Here is a 20,200-nt window from a genome sequence, read left to right as displayed (position 1 = left end):
TATCCTTGCAATAACACAGTAGTAGAATTCCTTATTTGCCAATAATATTGGCCATTTGATTGCCCTTTTCACCCATTGCTGTCTTTTTTATTTGTATATATTTTATTTGTATATATTGCTTGTTTTATGTTGCTATGGCCGTTGGCTAATGCGAATAAAGTTTATCTTATCTATCTTACTCATATAAAAACACGCTGATTCCCGGACCATCCGCGGGCCGGATTTAGACGGTGATTGGGCCAAATCCGGCCCCCGGGCCTTAGTTTACCTACCCATGGGCTAGAATTATTTTTAAAAAATTCATTATTTGCAAGCAGAAAGTCTCAAGTTCAGTTGTCAGATCTCTACTTAAAAAGTTTACAGGGAGCAGGATGGGAAATAAGGATGGGAATCATTATTTCTAGTTGATACTTTGGGAGCAGTTGGTACACAGCAGCTTTGAAAATGATCAGACTATCTAAAGAGGCATCAGACAAATATGAACACTAAATTTTCCACTTCCTGGTTCCCCATACATTAAAGAGTGTTAACAATATTCAACAAGCCTTCAATGTGCAATAATGTTTATACAGTGCTTGGAAGGAGAAAGGCATTGGATTTCTCACTATCCATCTTTTGTTTACAGTTCCATACCACAGAGCTTCAGCTTCTAGTAGAAGCACTTTGTTTTTTCCACATTTGTCATATTTGTGATGTATCCATCTACCTTATGGCAAAGCTGTCTTCTAGAACTGATCTACTGAGCTGTTTCTGATCTTCCTGAGGGTTAAGTGGAGCTTCTTGCAATCCTCCACTTTAAAGTCTTTATTATGAGATTCCTAAGAGAAGATGGAGCAAAGCCTGGCATGATGACAGATATACATCGGCACATACAGAAGCTTGGAGTTTTGCCTTGAGTTGAGAAAAGACTGTCCTTATGTTACCGCAGTACAGATAATAGTTTGCTCAAGATTATTCAGAATAATATTTTCCTGCAAGCATTTTATAAGAAATAATAACAAAAATAATCATTAATTCTCTTTGAGAAATGATTTGAGATACAGAACAAGTAGCTGACATTACCATCTTAAAGATAAGTCATTGTGTATAAAACAGAAGAATCGCATGTATTAATATGGGTTGAAATTAATATGGACAGCCAAGTTACCATAGCAGGAAATTTATAATCTCCAGTGCAATTCAAGCTAATTCTTTTCTATCTTTCTTTTGGTCTCCTGTTCTCATCCTTTAATCCCCTCCCTCTTGCCAGGGAGTTTTCTAAAGAGAGAGAGAAAGCAAAAGCTCGAGGTGACTTTCAGAAGTTGCGAGAGAAACAACAGCTGGAGGAGGACTTGAAGGGATATCTGGACTGGATAACTCAAGCAGAAGATATTGACCCAGAAAATGAAGATGAGGGCATGGATGAAGAGAAGCCCCGAAACAGTAAGCAACTCTCCTCTGTTTGTCCTAGGGTGTCTAGCCAGCAATTAATGTTCTTTATGGGCTGCATTAATGAACCTATGCTCAGGAATTTAGAAGGGTGCACCCAAGCCTTGCTAAGATAAATTTTGCCATACTGCAACACTATCAATGTTTGCTACATAAAACTGGGGAAGGGAATGGAAGGTCCACCACCAGAGGTGTCATGTGGCAGCAGAAAAAATAAAAACACTGTCCATGGTGGAAAACAAAACCAGGTACTCCAAGGGTGCTTGGGGGCATGTTGGGGGAGGCTGTGGATCCATAGGATCCCATTTATTCTTGGTCCCCTGACACACACACCCCGCAGTGCCAGCCAGGATAAAGAGATGCATCTTCCAGTCACCAAAAACTATATGGTGAAGTTGCCAGACACACCTCTGTGGTAAGGAATTACAAAACCTTGGGACTGCCACAGAAAATGCCCTCTCCTGCATTACACACACACTGAGCTTCAGAGGACAACAGATCTACCAAGAGGGTTCCCGCTTAATACCCAAGAGGAGCTGTTGGGAAGCAGACAGTCTTTCAGATATTTGGGACTTGAGTTGTTTAGGGCTTTAAACACTATCATGAGTACTTTAAATTGGGCTCAGAAACAAACAGGCAACCAATTTGTGAATGCTACTCGCCTGTTCGTTGGTCTCCTTGGCAACGCTTCCCCCAGGTGGGATTGGACAACTGACTGAGGTAGGCGGAGACCTCCAGGTATCCCACCTGAGGGAAGGCAAATCAAGCCTATGCTGTTGGAGCCGCTCCAGATCTAGGGGCTGCGCGCTCCCACGCAAAGGGCGCCCCCCGTTTTAAGCGGGGAGCGGTCATTTGTGAATGCTACTCGCCTGTTCGTTTCTCTTACCTCCACTGAGAGATTGATACTCACCAGTATTAGGGGCAGTGCTTTTTTTCAAAAAAAATGTTTACGGGTGCTCTCACTTTCCTACTCATATTGAAATACCGCCCCCTCAATGAGGCCAAACTTAGATTCGCAAATGTTTAGGGGTATGCATCCCCCTGCGTTCCCCCAGAAAAAGCACTGATTAGGGGGATTAGTAAGAATGTTTCTAAAATCCATCCTTCTTTATTTCTCTCTGGATTTTATTAGTGTCATAATGCCTTGTCCTGGTCACATGGTGGCATCAATGTTTTTGCTTTCTGTCACTGTGTTTTCAAAATTTGTAATCATGACATCACATTAATATCACACTGAGTGCACACATAACCCCCCCCCCCCATGCCCATAGCTTTTTCCTTCTTAAAATATATGTATCTTAATGTAATGGTGAGTACAACTGGGTGCTAAAATAAGTCTGTGGTGCTTTAATGTGGTGCTGCAAATGGCATAGCTGGGGGTGGGGGGGTGACCCCATGATGAATGGGAGAAATGAAGGGCTGCAACAAGAACCAACAGTGCATTCACCATTTCTGAAATTAATTAGAAAATTTCATTTTGAATAATTGGAAGACAGGCAAGGCAGAACACTGTGGAAGAGAAATCTGTCCACCCATGGGCACTGGTATTTGGCAGTGTTTCAGATAATGAAATGGGATACAGAGAATCTTACCCTTTCATGCTCTTTTTTAATCGGCACAGAAAACCTCTACTCTTTATTAACTCCTGGGGATATTTTTCTTTCATTTATCTTGAAATACCAGGTCTTAAACCTTTCATACTATTAGCCAATTAACAGACAGTTCTTTTGTTCTTAACATTCATTGTTGAAATGTTCATTATCAGCTATATTCTTTTGGACAGGGAAAACCCAAAATATTTCCATAGATATACTCTGCTATCCCTGTCAAATACCAAATAAATAATACCTGATAAATTCTTTATATGGCCAAACAAGCATAGATTTTCATTAAAACTATATCCTGTCTTTGTACAGGCACCTTCATTAAAACTTTTGCTTGAGTAAAAACTCAAGAGATAAGCCTTGGAGAGTGGTGTTAGCTCTTTAGCTAAATGCTTGCATTTCTGAAATCAACCAAATTTATTATAATTTATTTAATATGACTATAGAGTTATTAATTATGAAAAGAAATTAAGATAATAAATCAGAGAAATGTATTTGTGTATCAGACTTCTATCCTACTTTTAAAAAGAGTGCTTTAATACTATTAAGAGAGATTCTGAATAGATTTTCCTAAATTACCGCTGAATCACCCCACTGAGTGGCTGATGTGCACAAAGGAAAAGATGCAATTGAATTAGGATTAGATATGCCCCTCACCACAGATATAAGGGTAGTCAGGGAAGGTAGCAGGTTTCACTCACATCATAGTGGTGCATCAAAGTGTATCCATTTCCTTTCCGCATACAAATAAGTTGTTGCTTTTCAGTCATATGGAAAAAAGCAAAGCATTGTATTGGAGACACTCCCAACTTGTAGAAGATCTACCAACCAGCCTTAACTGAAAGAGTCTGCACAGAAGTGTACAACTTGTCTATGTGCTCTATGTTATGCACTATAGCTCTCAAGCATACCTACAATATGCTATTGTCTCTCCACATAATGGTGGGAATTAGCTAGTTATATAAAAGGAAGAGATATGCATGCATAGGTCCCAGGTTCAACTTGCATGTCTAGGTAGTACAGGGAAAATCTGTATGTCTGAAACTGGAGAGCCATCACCAGTCAGTGTAAACTGTAAACAATATTGAGCTAGATGGGCCAATAGTCTGACTATAATAGCCAATAGCCTGACTATAACTACATATGGAATGTATAATATTAAAAATGGGAACCCATTATGTTAAACCATGTATACCAAACACCCAGTTTCAGAGTGTTACTCAAATCCTAGAAGGCTTATGATAGATGCATATTGAAGATTGAAAAAGGAATGCATTATGAAGACAGTTATTGGATGACAGACAGTATTTATGCCTGCTGGATATACAGATAATCAGTGATATAAGATCTACCATTGAAATTCAGGGCTTAATGTCATTTATTGGTCATTAATCTCAAAAAGTAACCAGTGGTATGTTTTGTTTCTGGAAGAGATATTACTTTAAATACTATAATGTTGGTGCCTGAATTTCAACTTTCAGGTTTGCTTACTTACTACCTAAATGCAAACTTGACTCCTACTTTGTCTGCTGAATCAATGCCACAAAATCACACAGTAGTTCCTTAAGTTGTTTGAAATCAATCTTGAAGTCCAGAGCGCATGTCGGACCACCACCAAAACTGAGTAGGGACAGCAACATCATATTAAGAAGCGCTAGATTAACTGATGGACCACTTGGTTCTGGCAAGGGAATGATGTGATAATGAGGCTTCAGTTCCATACCACACCATACATTAAAACCACATATCTTCCAACAAAGAATCATGGGAACTGTAACTTAATTACAGGATTCTTTGGGAGAAGTCATACACTTTAAATATATGATGGGGACGAGACCATTTGTTCATGTCAGATTGGCACAGAAGTCAGACGATGAAGAAAATAATCAAGCAGAAGTTGGATACATCTTTGATGGGGTTCTTACTTGCTTCATGTTTGCCGTTTAAATGGTACCTCTTATTTGCAATATTGTTTTCATTTGTAATTAATAGTTAAAGGTGTATTTCAGATGTCGGATTATCTTTTGTTAAAGCTTGGTGAGTTTTACAACCTGAACCTACACATCCAGAAATAGGCACCACTGAGTTCAATACAGCTTAGTTGAAGGGAATTGTGTATAGGACTGCATTCATGCTAATTCTATTAAATAGTGTAACGTGGGCATAGTTGTGGACTATTTGGGAACATGGCTGTTGGGGTTATCCTGATGAGCACCTGCACATCATATTTACCACTATGCCATTGCTTAGACCTATAGGGATGTAAAAGAAACACCTCCTCTTATAGGATGCAGTTGAAAACTAGCAAGACTTTAACAGGACTGATGCCCAGAATCACTCAGATCCTCATGTAGTTGAGCTAGAAAAACAATGGAAATCTATGTATCTCCCATCTTAACTATGTAGAAGTGGCTAAGACAGTTCATGTGGTGGTGACAGCTACAAGGGTTTTGGTTGTATATCAGCGCTGTCTGAATCTCAATGGGAATATGATGTAAGTGAGTCTGTATGAAAAAGACAGAGGTTAGAAAAACAGACTGGGGCATCTGATGGAAAGAAGGAGACTGATAAATGGTTCAAACTTTCACAGGAAAAACAGATATGTATTCAAAAGCAACAACAATTTTCTTGAATGGTTTTATAGGATGTTATTGACCTTTTTGGTCACCTTGACATAAAATGATTTGGGAGCAGACGGGTAGAACACGCACCAGGCTTGCTCTTTCTGCATTCATTTGTGGAAGCCAGGGAGCTTCTATGGGGTTATGCTGCTTTTCCCAAATGCTGGTGCCTTAAGAGGTTATATGAAAAATAAAAGGGCTGCTTACTAAAACAGCCCACATTATATTGTTCATGGGCAGTCCCATAGTTTAATTTTAGTTGCTGAAACATGGTATGTATGAGTGTGTGCACGTGTGCATCCAGTTCAGTAGCGTAGTCATTAAGTAGACAGCTACTTTGCTTCTTGGTTTTTGTTCACTAATAGATGTACAGGAAGTGTCAAGGAAAAGTCAGCTTCCTTTTGGAATGGAAGTTCAACATCCATATCTTCTCAAACCCACATTATTCCCCCTCTGTATTATTCAGTTTCCAGGCACATAGCCTGATGGGAAGGAGTTAGAATATTTTGGCTACCCTATATAGCTGGGATATTTGGGGAGCTCTTCTTGTATTAAAAAATAACAGCCAAGGCACAGCGGCAGCAGAATTTGCCTAAGTGAAAATCATGAAATAGCAGAGGTTGGGAGCCAAGCTGTTTATCAGTTCATCTCCTTAGCTCACCAATTTAGCATCTGGAGAGCAGTGCCATCCAGACCAATTCCTTTTGCTCCTCAAGCACAAATACCACAAAACAAAATACGTCATGGAATGATTTATTATCTGCCATCAAAAATTGATCGAAGGGGAGAGTGCAACAGTGTCTACTTTTATCTTTTGCTACTGAAGTGGAAAATAATCATTCAGTAACCAAGGAAAGATTAGCTGCAAATTCTAACAATTGTAGGCATTATGCAAGAGAGCCTGACTAAAGCGCCACAGGAACAGCAGTTACTGTGGTGGTGGAATACACTGTGCGTGTCTTGGGGGAACAGGGGGAGAATTAGACACATGCCAGAACTTTCACAGAGAAGAAACTATTGTCATTACTTGTCACTTAAGGATCCATAATTTATCTCATGCATGCTGACTTGAAAGTAAATGCTGCAGCTGGCACCAATTTTATCTGGGATTAGGGAATGTGTCTTCCTGGTCAAAGGATTTGTCAAAGGACAACTAAACCAATATTGTTGGTCCTACATTGCTTGGGGCTGCATACACACCATTCATTTAAAACTTCCCTCAGCGAATCATGAGAGCTGGCATTTAACTCTTATAGAGCTGCAATTCCAAACACCCTTAACAAATTGCAGTTCCCAGGACTCATTGGAGGAAGTCATGTGCTTTAAATGTGCACAGCCTGGGTATGTGCACAATCTGGATCCTGCCATGGTTTGGAAAAATTAACAATAAGCAATGGAAACAACAGTCACTAATGTTAACATTACTGAAATTCCCAGTGTTTTATAGCTTCTGCAGTATGTGGGCTGTTGGGTTGAAATAAACGACAGACGAATGGCAAGTGTCATATGGGAGGCATCTACCGAGCATGTCTCGGGGAGTCCCTTTTATTGAGTATTACAGCATTACCACATATGTGCTTGTTGCTGATTGGTTAACACAAATACAATACAAGGGTTGCATATAGGCATTAATCATCAATAGATTAAAGGTTGGGAAAGGGAACACATGGTTAGGTATGAAATCCTCCTTGTTAAACTATTACTAGTGATTGATACTAGTGATTGCATGTCTTAATAAACTATTACTAGTGATTGATATTGCATGACTTGAAAGAACGTAACAATCGCATTCCGTAGATGTGGTCAACAATGCGTTAAGAACAGGTCAGGGTATGATGAACTCAATGTGAACTGAACATTCCTAGACTCATGTGCAAAGGCAGAACTTCCCATCAGTGGGCAACTCTTATTACCTAGAGAGAGATTCAACAAGTTTTCAAAATAATTAGGAGCTTATTTTATGTTTCTGGTGCATCTCTTGGGCAGCAGTAACATTGCTTCATTGTTCCATAGTTTTCATTGCCTCCGTGTTCCTCTTCTTCTCTCTCTGTTTCAAAGGAACCTGTGATCATGAAACAAAATGGAAGTTGAAAAAGAAAGCAACAATTTTAAAGTAAAAAATAAAAACTTATCACCAGCCTTTCATTCTCTTCTCGTGGTTGCTGTCAAGGGAAGGTAAATTCTGTCTAGTTGAATGCAAAATAGAACCAACCAGTGCACCCAAGGATAATCACGACAACGAGGACAAAAGGAGGAGGGAGAGAAGAAAGAGTCATTGGCTTGAGAGTCAGGGTCCAATGCATTTGGGATGATAATTAAATGCTTAAAAACAAACCTGTATTAATATTATAAGATTCTAATTCTAAGGAATCCCATTGCCTGGACTTTGGCTCCAAAAATTTGTAGTCTTTAACTTGTCTATTATTTTATTGTGGGATAGTTCACATATTATCCCAATAGCATGGTAACCTTTGATAAACCAATAAACTCTCCAAGTAAACTGGCTGAGTGGTTACCATCACATGCTGCAAGATTCTCTTGCCATTCAAAAAATACAAATTTTCAAAGCATATCAGGCCTGTGCATCACAATAAACTTTAATTTTAGAGAACTACCTAGAAGCTCCAACCTGCCTTTATTTTTTAAAAAAGAAAATTGGTGCTACACCTCTTCTGCTGCATGGAAGGAGAAAGATTGCAGAGTGAGAAACCTTTTCCTAATCCCACCTTAGAAATAAAAATAAAAGTTGGTTTACAACATACCAAGTCTATTTGATAGTTTATTTTTTTATTTAATTTCTCAAATTAATTTCTCAAATTTATTTAATTTCTCAAATTATTTAACTACAATTGTCTCTAAGGAGTGCACAAAAATCTCAATACAATGGAAATAAAAATCAGTTAAAATAGCCACATGATTTAGATTTGTTACAAGCACATTGTGATCTGCCTCTTTGAAATCAGCTGTGTAGGGCCACATGGGGAATTATGCCTCAGGCTGAAGGAGCTGTCCTTAGTGAAAGGATATATGTTGTTCCAGTTCCTTAATAAAAAATTAAGATGTAAACAACAACCTGATTCATAGCCATACCCACACATAACACATGACAGTGGGATAGTGCACAATTTTAAAGTAGGAAGGGAGTGGAAGTAGAAGCCTTTGGTTAAACAAGAGCACCTACCCATACATCTGAACTGTTTTTTATTCATATTAAAATTACCACGGCACTGGAGTCTGCAGCAGAAATAAAATACAGATCTCAGCCACACTTCTCATTCTAGTACAATAGTGTCTTCAGCTGATTTCAAAAGTGGGTATGGTGGTTTTCAAAAAATAAATAAATTATTAAATTTATATCCAAACCTTCTTCCCAGAGGGGATCAGGCCTGCATGGGGTGATCATAGGAGAAGACAAAACCTCCATTCTTAGCACACCACTACAGGACCACAAGAACGGCCTTTTCTGCAGACTGTAAGACCTGGGGTAGCAAATACAGGGAGAGGCACTCCTTCATGTAACTGGGTCCCAATTCATTCAGGGCTTTGTCAGCTAAACATAACACCTTACATTGGGCCCAGCAGCAAACAGGAAGAAAGTGCAATTGCTCTCTTAAACCATCCATGAATGAATACCATGCAAATCTATCCTTTGAAACTATTGCTTGGGAATCTAAAATATAGTATCATCATGATCAACTCACAAAGAACAGAGTCCTGGCAGTAAAAAGCAAAATCCTAGCCTTTGTGTTTCCAGAGAGAATCTTGAAAGAAGCTGTTTGATAAAACCCCCAATCCCAAGTCATATTTACTAGGAGAAGAGAATGATAAAACAGCCTTACCATACATGGCTTCTCCCAAGGAATCCTGGGAATTGCAGCTCCCAGAGCTGCAATCCCCAGCACCCTTAACAAACTACAGTTCCCATAGTTCTTTGGTGGAAGTCATGTGCTTTAAATGTATGATGTGATAATAAAAAAGTTGGAAGAGGGAGTGGTACACAGGAAGGAAAGGAAGAGGACATGGGCATGGACGAAGAGAAAAGCCATGGGGAAGAAAAGCAGAGCAAATGAGCAGGGAGGAGAGATGGGTATGGTCGGGAACTGCAGAGGTAAGGAGGGCTGATATTCATGAAATAACCAGGTGAATGTTGGACTGTACCTTTCTTGGATAATTCTGTTTTTCCCAACCAGGACTTTAAACGTAGACAGCTCTTTCTCTGAGAATTTGTCCAGATTAAATTAGTCTAGTGACAAAAATATTTGAAGAATCATGATGAGAATAGCAGGAGATATAGAAGGTTATAAATTAGTTACTTTGACAGCTGTGTGAGGGAAGCTTGCATAACACCTGCCCACACAAGGCCTAATTCAAGGTAATATTAACAGTTCCTCGCTTCTATGAATGCTCCAAAAAGTATTCACAGACTACAAAAAGCGACAACTGGAAACGTATCAAATATGCCTGTTTTTTAATTCCATTTGGTGCAATTTATCCATTTTCACTGTCTGAAGAGTTGCAGAAGTTAAAATTACATACCTGAAAAGCTTGCTTTAACTAGAAAAAGCATTGTTTAACCTCTTGATTCCAAGCTGAAAACAGTGCCTGTTGCATTTTTCTGCCCTATAAGATTTTATGATAATGGCAAACCTGTTAGTAAAACTGCCTGAAGGCACACTCCTGAGGTGTGCTGTGTTCAAAATTACAAATATATTTAGTAGACATAACATTATGTTAGCTGGATGTTAAGAATGCTGAAAGGTATTTTATTATCATTTCAGACTAGTAGCAGGCAGCCTACAGTCTCAATTTAAAAACTTAATGTTAAAAAATTAGTGAAATGTTATATTACCTGGTAATTATACGCACTTGGGAACTGACTTTGGGCCAGAAAATAAATTCAGTATAGTTATGCTTTTTGGGGATTGCACTAGTTCAGCCTGCAGCTGGGAGAATGCATATTTAAATGTTCCCTTTTCAAAAAAATGTACAAAATTTGCATATTAGGGAGAAAGATTCAGTTTAGCTTCTTGTTCCACCACATGTGCAGGGAGGTTTTGTTTTGTTTTTAGAGGAGTCAGGCATGGTACAGTGTAGAAACAGCTTTTTAGGTTTTAAGACTGCTGAATGTATAAACTCAGCCATTTATTGGAACTCTTATTTTTTATTATTATTTTTGGTAACTGAGGGCTCTTGAGGAAACATGTGTTTCCCCCTCCCCTTTCATTTTTCTTCTTGTTCAGTATGATGATTCAGAAATGATTTAAACCTTCTTTGGGCTTTTGTCTGAACATGTGAGAGTTATAAGTGCTTAGGGGGCAGGTTGTGCATGCAAGCTTATGCATTTAGCATGAAGAACTGAAGGGGGTTTCAGAGTGATCTTGAGATGAAGAATGAAAGGTGGCATCTAAACAAGAAAATGTTGAGGTAATTCAAACTATTGAGGTCTTCAGTTACCTCACACAGACTAAGTAAGTGTGTGTTCCAGTCATGACAAAGAGGTAAGATTTCTGGATTTCCTAGAAATTACAGTGCACTATAGAACAGTTGGCAATGGAACTGACCAGAGGGAAGTCAAACTTTAATCTTAAATTGTGACCAGGATCTGGTGTGAGATGTAAGCCTTGTTGAATGGATTGCAAACAGTGATCACAGTGCTATCAAACATAACATCTGTAAGTGCAAATAAAATTCAATACAGACACTTTTAATTTCAGAAGAGGAAACTTAACAAACTTACCAGTGAATAGGTCTTAGCAGCAGTGAACATCACCACGTCTTGTGGCAATGAATTCAGTAAGTTAATTCCATAAGTTAATTTTGGACTCGGTTGAAAAGGTCATACCATCTTTTTGTAGCAGTTTATGCTAGTGAAATGTAACAGGAGTTTTGAACCTTTTTAAATTCTTCTACAAAGTATCATTTTACACTCTGTAAGTAATGCCATTACGAATTGTCAGCATACAGTTCTATATAGACTCTAGTGTTCAGTACTGAAATTCATTCACATGGGCAGAAAAGAGGAAAATCATATGTGACTTCCACACTGGTGCAGCTTTCTACATACTCGGTATAAATAAATGTAGAGTATTTGATTGTTTCCAGGGCACTATGCCACTGCTAATAAATGTGGTACAAAGAAAGTATCCTTTCATATAGATTAATTGATAAAACAAATGAGGAGAGCGTCTCCATAAACCAAGGAAGATAATGAAACTAGGGTCCCGAGATGAAACAGAAACTCTTTCTGGTGATGAAGCTGATCACAAAATGTAACTTGATTTAAGGAAATTGCTTCACAACTGAACACGAAAACTTGGTTCTGTATTGTGAACAACTGGAAAGTAAATTATGTTTCCTACTTTGAATAATGCCAGTGCTGTTTCTTTGTTGTGTAGAGTCCAAGCAGGAAAATTGTTGCCTTGCTAGAATATGAAAATAACATTACTTGAGTGGCATGGAGAAGAGACATGCATTGAGGATCTTGCAGCTGGGTGGTATGGCTAAAGTATGTGTAAGGAGTACCATCCATTGTGGAGAAGATGTAAAGCCAGGCAGGATGAATAAAGCCAAGGATGGCATTATTCCAAAGAGCTACCGGTACACAATGATGTGTGGGGAGGTGGTAGAGATGGAGCCTAGTCTGCCCTGAAGTAGCTGTCTTACACATGGATCTGGTTGAAGGGAGTGTTCTGATGATGACACATGGTGTAGTTTTGCTGTTGAGTATAAATAAGGCTGACACTATAAAATTGGCTGGGTGGGTCATGGGCAGGATTTGAAATATAAGCAGTGGATTACTGAAAGAACTAATAAAAGTGAAGTTCAGATAATAAAACACATGTATTGTAAAACAGCTAATAAAAAGTAGCAAAAAGCAAACACCAGGAAAAGGGGGGTGGGAAGAAGAAATTTATGTTGAAAAATGTATATGAACATAAGGGACCTCTGAACGGGAGGTGTCCAATTTTGATTGTCAAATCTGTCCCCTGTGCAGTTCACTTACTGGCTCTATTCCGTTCCACAAGAGCTCCAGCAAATATCATGTACAGCCACATGTTACTGTTAGTGCTTGTGATTTCACAACTAAAAAATCCTGTAAAATGTTTGGTGATGAGATTATCATAGGACTGATGTGCAGGGTTTTTGAACCAATGTTACTGTAGTAGCTGAGATTTTTATTGTATTTTTATTGTATCATATTTTTAGGAAGGAAACAGCTGGTTCCAATTAACTGCTGATACACGCCCCCAGAAAGTGTGCCCCTAATAAAACATGACTATCAAGAAATCATATTTTTTTACATTAGACCCAGTTCTTCCAGAAATACTTAAAGGCATGTTACAATATAAAAAATATAAAAGCAGAAAACATTTTAAAATGCAGACCCAAATATGACACTTAAAAGCAAACAATAAAAACCAGGAACTGCACAGCAGTTGCAGAAGAGCAATTTAACAGCAATATTTGCACAACCATTATATTTTAATGATTTGATTTTACTCCTAAACAATGCTGCTATGTTTTGTTTTGTTTTTCAGTTTTCTATTCTTAGGAATGTTAAACTCTAAGGGTGGTATTCTCCACAATTCTACACACTATGTGTACTCTTACACAAGTAGATAATGTATTTTTTAATATAAGCCCCACAGGAAAAGGGTTTGTAGCAGCTAGGTACAAAGCCTTTGTCAATATTATTTTTGGGAAATTGACCAGTTTAAAATCTACATAGAAGATGGTTGGAGGTGAGGAGTATTGATAAAGAAAAATGGGAATGGCTATGGAGAGTGAGTCTTTTTAAGACCACCTCTACTAGCGAATTGGCTTTAAAAATGCACCATAGATGATATTATTCTTCTATAATGCTTTGCCACTTTACTTCCAGATCATTTCCTTTGTGCTGGAGGGGATGCAGGAACAAGGGTTAGGGTACCTTTTTCCATTTGTGGTGGGAGTGCCCGCTGGTGGTGCAATTTTGGTTAACAAGTTTTGCAGAACAAAGTAAGATCATCAGGGACCAGATTCAGTTATCATAAGAACATGGTTTTTCTTTATTTACTCAAGGGAGTAAATGAAGAATTTAAAGCAAAAGATCTGTTAATAGTTTTATTAATAGCTGTTCATCATACAGAGTTCAAAAATGGAATACTTTATCTGATATCAACATTATGAACAGATGGAACAATGTATGGAATTTAGCCCTTCAAGAAAAACCTATATGATAATCTTTATTGTCATTGTCCCATACAGAACAACGAAATTGAAAAAATCTACATCAGACATTAAAAAACCCACAAGCCTGCTATCCCAGCTATCCCAACCTGGTTAGCCCCTAAAAACTCTGATACCCCATAATTAAATACAATATGCTCACATAAAGACTACCTTTATGTAGTTACATTACCAGCTCATAACAATGATCAAGGCACTGAACAATATAAACATTTAAACCTCATGAAACCATAAAAGCTGACTAGGTCATTCTTAGCAAACTAACTGAAATCAATGGAGTTATGTTAGTCATGGCTAATTTAAGCCTAGTGATTTCAGTAGGTATAATCTGAGTATGACTTAGTTGGATACCATCCACAGAAAGCCAGTGTTGTGTAGCAAAAGTCAAAATAAGCTAAAACTCATTAGATATTCCCTATATTGGGTGACATAAGCAAGTTTAATGTAAGTTTTAGAGATGCTTCCAGAAGCAGCAGCTGCATACTCAGTAGTTTATTATCTTGGTGTCTTTGTGGCTTCAGTTCAACCAGTGTTTCTGGCATTCCCTGGCTTCAGGTGTAATGCATATGAGAACACTGAAGAGGATGTTTAGCAGATACTGACGACCCCTTCTGTTGTAATGTTTCACTCTTCCATATTCCTTTGTTTTCATTCTGCATTCTTAATTCCCATGATGAGAGATAAGAGGTGGCTGTCCTACATGTAAGCTGAGTTCCTTGTTTCTTTTTCTTTTGACCGTTCCCGGCTGCATGTTCTCTGTTGATGTCTTGTTCCTGGTACTTGACCATCTTGTCTGTGAAAGAAAACGCTCCAGCTGGCTTGCCTGATAAGAAGAAAGGAAAGTTTGCTTGGTTTAGTCACTCCACAGAAACTCATGGTAACGTTCCAATGTACTCTGTGTCCATCCTTTATGTGTACGTGTATGTTTCTGTGTAGTAACTGTGTAGTCCGTTGGTGCATGTCTGTGTCTTTCTATAGCTTCTGCAGCATTGTGCACTTGTGTATAAGGTGGTAACTTTTTGGATCAACCTTTTCTTCCTGATGTCATCAAAACTGTATCCCATGCTGCCTCCAAGAGCTCCATCTAATGTCTTACATCCCCAAATAATTTCATTTTGTGTCCCAGGGGCAACCATGTGATAAAATGCTAACCTGAGAATATTTTTCTTTGAATGCTTCTCCCACAGCAAGTGAATATTTCATTATTCCTTAGGTGACTTATTTGAGCAGACAGGTAAAATAAACTTATTGGAAGGTATTGGCATAGGGAGTTAATAGCAAGCTACGATGTTCTAGATGTTTAATTTTTTTCTAAAAAGAAGATTGTACAAAATATTAAGTATAAAAAGAGAAGGCACTATTATCAGTTTTGTTGGAGGAGTAAAGGCTGCTGATATATTCACCAAGCTTTGCTGCTATATAATCTACATTCAGTTTTATAGGATTCACCCTCCTCCCACGTAGTTCCATGGTTGTTGCACAGCCTACACTCTTTAGGCTCAACCACACTTTGTTTGTGCTGTGATTTCTAGTCATAGTTTCAATAAGTTCCCTTTTTTCTTTTTCTTTTCTTTTCTTTTTTTTGGGGGGGGGGTCCTACCGCTTTCCCTGGGAAAACCTGTGGTTTACTGCTGAACTGGGGTAAATGTTGATTGGCTTTTCTGCAGATTCAGCAGTAAACATTGGCTTTTCCCAGGGAAAGTGGCAGGACAAAAAAAAGAACCTCTTGGACTCATGACTAGTACGGTAATCACAAACAGAAGTATGGATGAGCCCTGTTTACATTTACACAGGTAGACATACTGTTTTTAAAAGCTGAATATCTTACCATGTGTTGCTGGCGGGGTGGGGTGGGACTTATATCATTTTAACCACAAAGATTATTGCATTCAGCTAATTAAAGTCATTAATATATTTTTATACAGTCTCTTATTAAATAATTTCTGACTACCATCAAAAGAAAACAATAGAACCTGATGAATGGACGCAAAACATTTTGATTATGTTTTTGTTTTTGATAGTCTTCTTCGAAAATGGTAGATAAAAATGTTTCAAAATATTTTCAGTGTACTGACATTTTTTAAAAAAAGTTTTGAAGGAAATATCAGACTTTCTAAAGCCCAACTTTTCAGTTGGACCAGAAACAAAAGGTGACAGCTCTACTTTTCTCCCTGTTGTGCAAGAAGGTGATTGTGTGGATGAATTATTAGAATAAAATAATGTTTGGTGACATCTTGGATATCTTTCAACAATACAGGGCATGCCATAAAACCTCATAAAGTTGTATAAAGTTCTGTGGTCTGAGGGGCTGCCAAATCATCTGTCCAAACACATTGTGTCACCCCTGAGTAGTATAGATAGTATAGTAGTATAGTATAGATAGTATAGTAGTATAGTTCATTTTGGGTACTTTATTTGGAGAGCAGAAAAATATTAGGTGAGAAAATTGCAGCACTATGGATATAGATTGAATATGGTTACGGTAATTGAAATGGTAGAAGATTCAGGACAGACAGGAGTAAGTAAGCACTTCCTCACACAGCACACAGTTAAAACTATGAGATTTGCTATCACAAGATGACCATCAACCTGGACAGCTCTTGAAAGGAATTAGACAAATCCATGGAGGATAAGGTTATCAATGATTACAAAGCAATGATAGCTATATTACCTCCAGTATCAGAGGAAGTGTTCTCTGAATACCAGTTGCTGTGAATCAGGAATGGGAGTGCTTTTGCACTAGGCATCAGGTTGGCCACAGTGAGAAAGAATGCGGAATAATATAGGCCTTTGGGCTTATCCATAAGGGCTCCTCTTATTATCTTATAAGGTGGGGGAGGGGTTATTGGGTTGCTGCTTTTATTTTGAGTATGTATTTTGAGGTTTTATATTTTGATTTTATTCTGTGAACCACCCTGAGACCTGCAGATATAGGGTGGTATATAAATTCAATAAATAAATAAATTCTTATCCTGTTCTATGACCAGTGCTGGATGACACATTGTATGCATCCTTCCAGCAACTCCTACAGCCAAGCTGGTGCCAAATGTATTTCTCTGCTTGCCTTTGGAATATTGGGATAAGAATAAGAGGGAATATTGTTGTTTGGACAGGCCAGGACCTGTGACAATCCAGGGAGGTCACTTCAGTGCTGCTAATGCAGCTGTTTGGACCCTGGAGGCACACTTCATTGTCTGTCAAGACAGATGCCAACATTTGCTTAGGGTGTTTACGATTATTTATTTATTTATTAGATTTCTATACTGCCCTTCATCCAAGGATCACAGGGTGGTTTGCAATATAAAAACACAAAATACACACTATAGTAAACAAAAACAGTAAACCCCCTTCCCCCACAGCTTAAAAGGCCATAGATTGCTTTATTATCCAAAGACCCAGGAGATAATATGCATAATAACAGTTAAATTTATGCTATGCTGGCTATCAAAGTGCTCTACTAAAGTCTGTAATTTTCATTAGGACCCATGTTTTTAATTTAGCAAGGGCTTAAGGGCAACCACATTTTTTGGCACTCACACACTCACTTCACAAGTCAAAATATTATGGGCTAAGGGCTCGTTACTGCTTTCTTCCCTGGTTTGGTTTAAAGAGCCCATTGCCTGTACCTTATGACTAGTGTGGGAGAGGTGCATCATGGAATAAGTAGATTTTTGTGTCTATGGGGAAGATGCTAGGCTCTAGTGGCTGAATCACCCCTCAGAAAAAGTAGTCATTCCTTACTGTAGAAAGACAGTATTAAAGATTTGGTGCTTCTAAGTCATTTAAAAGAGCAACATAAAAAGACCTGCCATGGGCAAACAATTGGTTGTAAAGGTCACAGATCCCTGACAAGCTCACTATTCTGAAAGATAAAATAATATGGAGTAATGCCTTGATATCATAATTCTGCTTTAACATTATTTCTGTACTTCATAATCTTTCACATATATAATTTATCTTTCAAAATATATTCAAGTGACCTACAGAAGTTCACTTCCCTGCAAGTATCTTGAGGATTCTGTGAATACCCTCTGCATCCTCCACATCAGGATGTTGTGTTTCATTAAGTCTTCTATTCAAGTTATACAGGGCCTGGAAATGCACCAAATAGCCTATTGTGAAACATTTACAATTGTCTTCTAGAAAAGTATTTGTGGGACTCATATCATTCAACTTTATTATGTTAACTCATCTGAATTGTTCATAGTGTCAAGAAGCCTTAAGATTCAGAATGATGACACACTGATGTGGAGTGTAGGAGAAAACATTACTTCTGCTTAGCTTCTTAACTGCCCTCTTTTGATTTTATTAGAAATAGTCAGTGGCTGTAAGCCTGTTAAATTTCATGTATGTTCTACACTCCCAAACTTATGTAACTGTAATGTATAGAGAACAAATCTTGCGTTATAGCACTTGCTAATGGGTTACTCCCTGACCTGAGGTGGGTTGCAAAATGAGCAAGAAACAGCTTGTGTAAGTGAACTAATTCATACAATCCTTCCAGAATATTTCAACCTGTGTTAAAATGGGTGTATGGTGAAATGGTCAACTTTTTCTTCTCTATGCATATAAATTACACGCAAACTTTGTGACAAACTCAAAAGGGGAAGAAACCTCACTGGCTTATCACTGGCTGACTAGTGACTATCCAGGTAGTGGGTTGATTCATAATGTGTGTACAACCATGTTTACCTGCATCCTAGCTTCTCAAGACTATTGTATGAATCAACTCTAAATCTCCTTTTTCACATTTGTGCTCTGCACCTAGATGACATGCTTTGGATGTTACCTGCCCTGTCCAAATCATCAAGTGTTGAATAGAAGCAAAAGCTTTATACTGTATTTACTTTCTGTCTATATTTAGGGTGAATTGCTTGAGCCATAAGTGTGATTGTTTTACAAAATGCCCAGCGTGTAAGGCAACCACAAAGCTTCCATAGAGGGTAGAGTGATAGTATGGTACATGTTGACTAAATTACCCAATGAAACAATAATATAACTTGCTATTCCACATGCAAAGCAATGTGTGCATTTATTTAACTAACATCTCAGTATGCCAGGATGGTTGTGTGGATTGTTCCTAATTTTGCATCCTAGAATGTTAGGACAACATTGCCCTAGTGCTCTAGCATTGTAGTTATTCACAATCACTTTTTAATTACCTTGTCTCTGGCTTTTCCTCAACACAGCTCTTTTGTTTTTTGCCCATTTCCTGCCCATAAAGCATATTCCTGTTTGGACTGTGCACTGTTCTTTAAATCAGGATTTTAAAAAATAAAAATAAAAAACTTATATATGGAAAGACAGTTGTGCACAAAAACAGACCAAGGAAAGCAGAAAGTCTCTGTGACTTTATTTTGTGGAAGTTTAAAGTTTAGGGGGCTGTGCCAGATGGAAATGTCAATAAGAGGTATCTTTGTGGGATGTAAAAATAGTTCAGGAAATTTGTATCACATTGTTTGAAACAAACAGGTTAAACTTCAGGAAAATGTTATCTTAGGGCTTTTCCTCTGGTCACAATTCATTTTCCTTATTAATTTATGCTTTTTTGCTAAGCAAGCACCTTCACTGCCAGGAACTGCACATTTGTGTATTGCAGACCAATTACTGACCTTCTATTTTCATTCCTCTGATCCATGTAGTGAGCATGCCCACCAGTGAGACAGAATCTGTGAACACTGACAATGTGGCTGGAGGAGATATTGAAGGAGAAAACTGTGGAGCACGGCTGGCGTGAGTTTAACCATATTTATGCTTGTGTCTTCCTTATTCCACCATGGAGTCTGACGGATAGTTAAAGAGTAAACCTTAAAGACTTTCTTCAGAATTTGCATTGCCAGAGACTCATTCTTCTTAAATCAGAATGAGAGAACATTTTGAATTAGATATTCCCTTCCAGGTTCTAGTCCAGCACTCTAATCACTATGTCACACTGGTGTTCTGGAATTAGATATTCCCTTGTTCTAGAACTTCAGAGCTTCCCATAGAACATTATTTGTATCACAAAATAGCTGGTACTTTGCATAGAACAGAGTCCAACTTTCATTGTCATCCATTTATACTTGTTTTTTATTTGAAATACATAAATATGGACTTGAGAAGAGCTGTGTGAGATTATGGCTTCTGAGAGTGCTTTTCCTGTGATAAATTTCCCACACAGCTCACTCTGCAGGGTGCTTTCAATACGCCTTTCAGATTGCTTTTGACACTGTAGGAAAAATTAAAAGGACACTGAATGCCAAGCCTCACTTTTCTGTCCCACGTCCCATAGTGTCTTTTATTGAGCAATGTAAAATTCAAACAATGGTGGCACCAGAA

The 20,200-nt window shown here is 38.1% G+C and overlaps 1 protein-coding gene and 2 long non-coding RNA genes across 9 annotated transcripts in view; 1 reads left to right on the top strand and 2 right to left on the bottom strand.

Moving 5' to 3' along the window:
* The window catches only part of CACNA1C (calcium voltage-gated channel subunit alpha1 C), a gene marked incomplete at its 5' end in the record, with an annotated part of 488,103 nt that overhangs the window by 312,697 nt on the left and 155,206 nt on the right, over positions 1–20,200 (top strand). For 5 of the 7 annotated variants that reach the window (XM_080971552.1, XM_080971554.1, XM_080971553.1 and 2 more), the window contains 2 exons: positions 1,250–1,422; positions 19,525–19,615. In XM_080971552.1, the coding sequence (XP_080827678.1) occupies positions 1,250–1,422; positions 19,525–19,615 (264 nt within the window). Of the gene's footprint in view, positions 1–1,249; positions 1,423–14,644; positions 14,760–19,524; positions 19,616–20,200 lie in introns of those variants that run through there. The other 2 variants (XM_080971558.1, XM_080971557.1) reach the window with 1 other exon arrangement.
* LOC308457631 lies at positions 7,543–11,517 on the bottom strand. Its single transcript, XR_013977059.1, has 4 exons — positions 11,391–11,517; positions 9,812–9,896; positions 9,017–9,132; positions 7,543–7,715 (listed from the first exon to the last, which is right to left on the bottom strand). It is a non-coding gene; the product is annotated as an uncharacterized lncRNA (long non-coding RNA).
* On the bottom strand, positions 14,303–19,633 carry LOC308457617. Its single transcript, XR_013977038.1, has 2 exons — positions 19,495–19,633; positions 14,303–14,705 (listed from the first exon to the last, which is right to left on the bottom strand). It is a non-coding gene; the product is annotated as an uncharacterized lncRNA (long non-coding RNA).

This window comes from Podarcis pityusensis, assembly GCF_964106645.2.
Source record: "Podarcis pityusensis genome assembly, chromosome: 10".
In the NCBI taxonomy this organism is placed as follows: Eukaryota; Metazoa; Chordata; class Lepidosauria; order Squamata; family Lacertidae; genus Podarcis; species Podarcis pityusensis.
This window is presented reverse-complemented; position numbering and strand designations above follow the sequence as displayed.